This window comes from Rhinopithecus roxellana, unplaced genomic scaffold, assembly GCF_007565055.1.
Source record: "Rhinopithecus roxellana isolate Shanxi Qingling unplaced genomic scaffold, ASM756505v1 contig4988, whole genome shotgun sequence".
In the NCBI taxonomy this organism is placed as follows: domain Eukaryota; kingdom Metazoa; phylum Chordata; class Mammalia; order Primates; family Cercopithecidae; genus Rhinopithecus; species Rhinopithecus roxellana.
This window is the reverse complement of record NW_022143715.1, coordinates 674-4389: the sequence shown is the minus strand read 5'-3', so window position 1 is coordinate 4389 and position 3716 is coordinate 674. Positions and strand designations below refer to the sequence as shown.

Sequence of the window (3716 nt, the reverse complement as noted above, 5' to 3'; positions counted from 1 at the left end):
TGCCAGGAGGCCTCTTGGCTAAGGAGACAGCCAGGAGCAACCCCGCTGGTTTCTAGAGGGCTCTCCTGGAGGTGACCCTGCCTCGCTGACAGCCACCACATGAGACAGTGTCTAATGGTCCCCACTTCCACACGTGCCACTCACGGGGCTTCCCCCCTCTTTTGTCCTTTCTTCCAGAAGACACCTGGTCTTCCAGGACGCCATCACGGTCAAGGTGGCGCAGTGAGCAGGAGCACACACTTCATGAGTCATGGAGCTCCCTCAGTGCCTTCGACCGCTCCCACCGGGGACGCATCTCCAACACGGAGCTCCCGGGGGATATCCTGGATGAGCTCCTGCAGCAAAAGAGCAGCCGGCACAGCGACTTGCCCCCCTCCAAGAAGGGGGAGCAACCAGGACCATCGAGAGGGCAGGATGCCTACTCTGGAGAGACAGACGCTGGGGGCGACTTTAAAATCCCCGTCTTGCCTTATGGACAGCACTTGGTCATTGACATCAAGTCTACCTGGGGGGACAGACACTATGTCGGCCTCAACGGAATAGAAATATTCAGTTCCAAGGGTGAACCGGTGCAGATTTCAAACATAAAAGCAGACCCTCCCGATATCAATATTTTACCAGCCTATGGGAAAGACCCCCGCGTGGTCACCAACCTCATCGACGGGGTGAACAGGACCCAGGACGACATGCACGTCTGGCTGGCCCCCTTCACATCAGGCAAATCCCACTCCATCACCATTGACTTCACGCACCCTTGCTACGTTGCCCTGATCAGAATTTGGAACTACAATAAATCTCGGATACATTCCTACCGAGGCGTGAAAGACATCACGATGCTGTTAGACACCCAGTGCATCTTTGAAGGAGAAATCGCCAAGGCCTCTGGAACCCTAGCGGGAGGTACGGCGTGTCTGTAAGAATGTTCTCAGAGCCCCTGTCTGCCACTTGCTGAGGGTCTATGGGAAAAAACAGAACAGCTGGCTAGCCAACAACAGATCAGTCCCCTTCCTTCCTTCCTTCCTTCCTTCCTTCCTTCCTTCCTTCCTTCCTTCCTTCCTTCCTTCCTTCCTTCCTTCCTTTCTTTCTTTCTTTTTCTTTTTCTTTCTCTTCCTTTCTTTCTCTTTCTTCCTTTCTTTCTGTCTTTCTTTCTCTCTCTCTCTTTTCTCTTCTTTTTCTTTTCTTTCTTTCTTTCTCTTTTCTTTTCTTTTTTTCTTTTCTTTTTTTTTTTTTTTTTTTTTTTTTTTTTTTTTTTTTTTTACGGAGTCTCGCTCTATCCCCCAGGCTGGAGTGCAGTGGTGCGATCTCAGCTCACTTCAGGCTCTGCCTCCTGGGTTCACACCATTCTCCTGCCTCAGCCTCCCGAGTAGCTGGGGCTACAGGTGCCCGCCAACATACCTGGCTAATTTTTTGTATTTTTTTCTTTCAGTAGAGACAGGGTTTCACCATGTTAGCCAGGATGGTCTCAATCTCCTGACCTCATGATCCGCCCATCTCAGCCTCCCAAAGTGCTGGAATTACAGGCGTGAGCCACCGCACCCGCGGCCCTTTCTTCCTTTTTTTTTTTTTTGAGACAGAATCTTGCCCTGCATGGTGGCATGATTTTGGCTCACTGCAGCTTCGACCTCCTGGGCTCAAGCAATCCTCCCACCTCAGCCTCCTAAGTAGCTGGGACTACAGATGCACCAACCCACCTGGCTAATTTTTGTATTTTTTGTAGAGATGAGGTTTCACCATGTTACCCAGGCTGGTCTCGAACTCTTGGGCTCAAGTAATCCACCCACCTTGGCCTCCCAAAGTGCTAGGATTACAGGCATGAGCCCCTGCACCCGGCCACAGACCTAGTCCATTCATCCCCTCTTACAGCATGGGTGTGCTAGGCCTGACATCATTCAGCTCCTCCCATAAAGCACCTGTCTTGGTCCGGCCCCTAGAACCTGAGTCTGAGATGGGGCATTCTTTGGCAAGTGGCTTATGGAGGTAGTGCTTCTAGGAGAAACCTGGCATAGTGAAGCAAGAATATAGTTTCCAGGAAGCCCAGCCTCAACCAAATATTGAGGGAGCTCTGGAACATAAATTTCAGGTGTTTCCTGCCGGAAGATGAAGGAGCAGGGTGTTAGAACCCCACCTACCAGGCAGTCATTGGAGCCAAGGCTTCCCAGGTTGGGGATGTAACTCCCACACCCTTCCAGGCAAGGCACCTGAGAAAAGGATACAGCGAGATCTGTGTGGGGTACCAGCAGTATCTGGCATAGTGCCTCGCCCACCCCAAAGAAATGTCACTTGCCTGATGACATATCACAGTGATTCTCATGAAATTAGATCCCTTCCTTAGATCTGTGTGATGCTTATGGTCCGTGCATTCCATTTGCAAATCTGTGAAGACTAATAAGGCTCACACTAATCAATACCAGCTAGGGGTTTGGGGTTGTATAGCACAGAAGTGGATGGGTTTAGGCTCTTGATCTACAAATCACTGGGATGGAGTGAGTTGACCCTTCTGTCTCTTGGTAACCCATTAGCCCCAGAGCACTTTGGAGACACGATCTTATTCACAACTGATGATGACATTCTCGAGGCCATATTCTATTCCGATGAGATGTTTGACCTGGACGTGGGGAGCCTGGACAGCCTGCAGGATGAGGAGGCACTGAGGAGGCCCAGCACGGCCGACAGCGAGGGGGATGAGCGGCCCTTCACCCAGGCTGGCATGGGGGCCGATGACCGGGTAAGACTGGAGCTGGGGGGCTGGAGGACCCCAGATAGGTTTCTTCCCATAACTCAGAGTAGAGCAGGGAGAATTAAGATGGATATCCTTTAAGCTGCTGGTGCCACTGTGTTGACATTTCCCATTTTTCTACTTCGTTTTTTTGTCCTCTATGTCATATTTCATTCTCTAATTATTTTTATTTTTTTATTTTTTTTAACCGAAGTAAAGAAGGTATTCAAATTTTAATCAAAGCCAGGAGAAATGAGCTCTGTGTCATCTCTGCAATTCAGAGGTTGGCAGTCTTGGGGTAGTTTTTGCTTTGGGTTGTGATTTGATCATTCACTGTTGTTTTTGATGGAAGGACTAGGAGCACTGTTCACAGGCAGAGTGACAATTAAAATAATGATCATCACAGCCGTGGTTTCATGAACACATATCATGATCCAAGCAGGGTACACAGTGTTCTTGTTTCACCCTCGCGACAACCCTCTGAGTAAGACTATTAACATTGCCATTTCGGAGACCGATGCTCAGACGAGTCAAGTGACTTGCCCAAGGGCACGTCGTGACAGAGAAACAAGGGTAGAACTTGAATGCGTGATTCCACAGTTTATGCTTATAATCGATAAGCAACTTATTATTTTTTATTTTGTTTAGAGGTAGAGCCTGGCACTGTCACCCAGGCTGGAGTACAGTAGCGTGATCATGGCTCATTGCAGCTCAAACTCCCGGGGCTCAAGTGATCCTCCCATCTCAGCCTCCTGAGTAGCTGAGACTACAGTGCATGCCACCATGTCACTAGTTTTTTTTATTTTTTGTAGAGATGAGGTCTTGCTATGTTGTCCAGGTTGGTCGTGAACTCCTGGACTCAAGCGCTTCTCCCACCTTGGCCTCCCAAAGTGCTGGAATTACAGGCATGAGCTGCCACACCCAGCCAGATAAACAAATCTTTTAAAATGAAAGATGACCTTCAGGGTCAATTCCGGTCAGGACCAATAGGAAAAAGAGG

General features: G+C 49.2%; 1 protein-coding gene across 1 annotated transcript; it reads left to right on the top strand.

Annotated features, from left to right (window-relative positions):
- Positions 1-177: 177 nt before the first annotated feature.
- Positions 178-2725, top strand: LOC115896115 (protein KIAA0556-like; the record flags this gene model as incomplete). The annotated part of the gene is made up of 2 exons (XM_030926548.1): positions 178-900; positions 2520-2725. Coding segments are annotated over 2 exons (929 nt in total), but the record flags the coding sequence as incomplete, so codon positions are not given.
- Between the last annotated feature and the right edge of the window lie 991 nt (positions 2726-3716).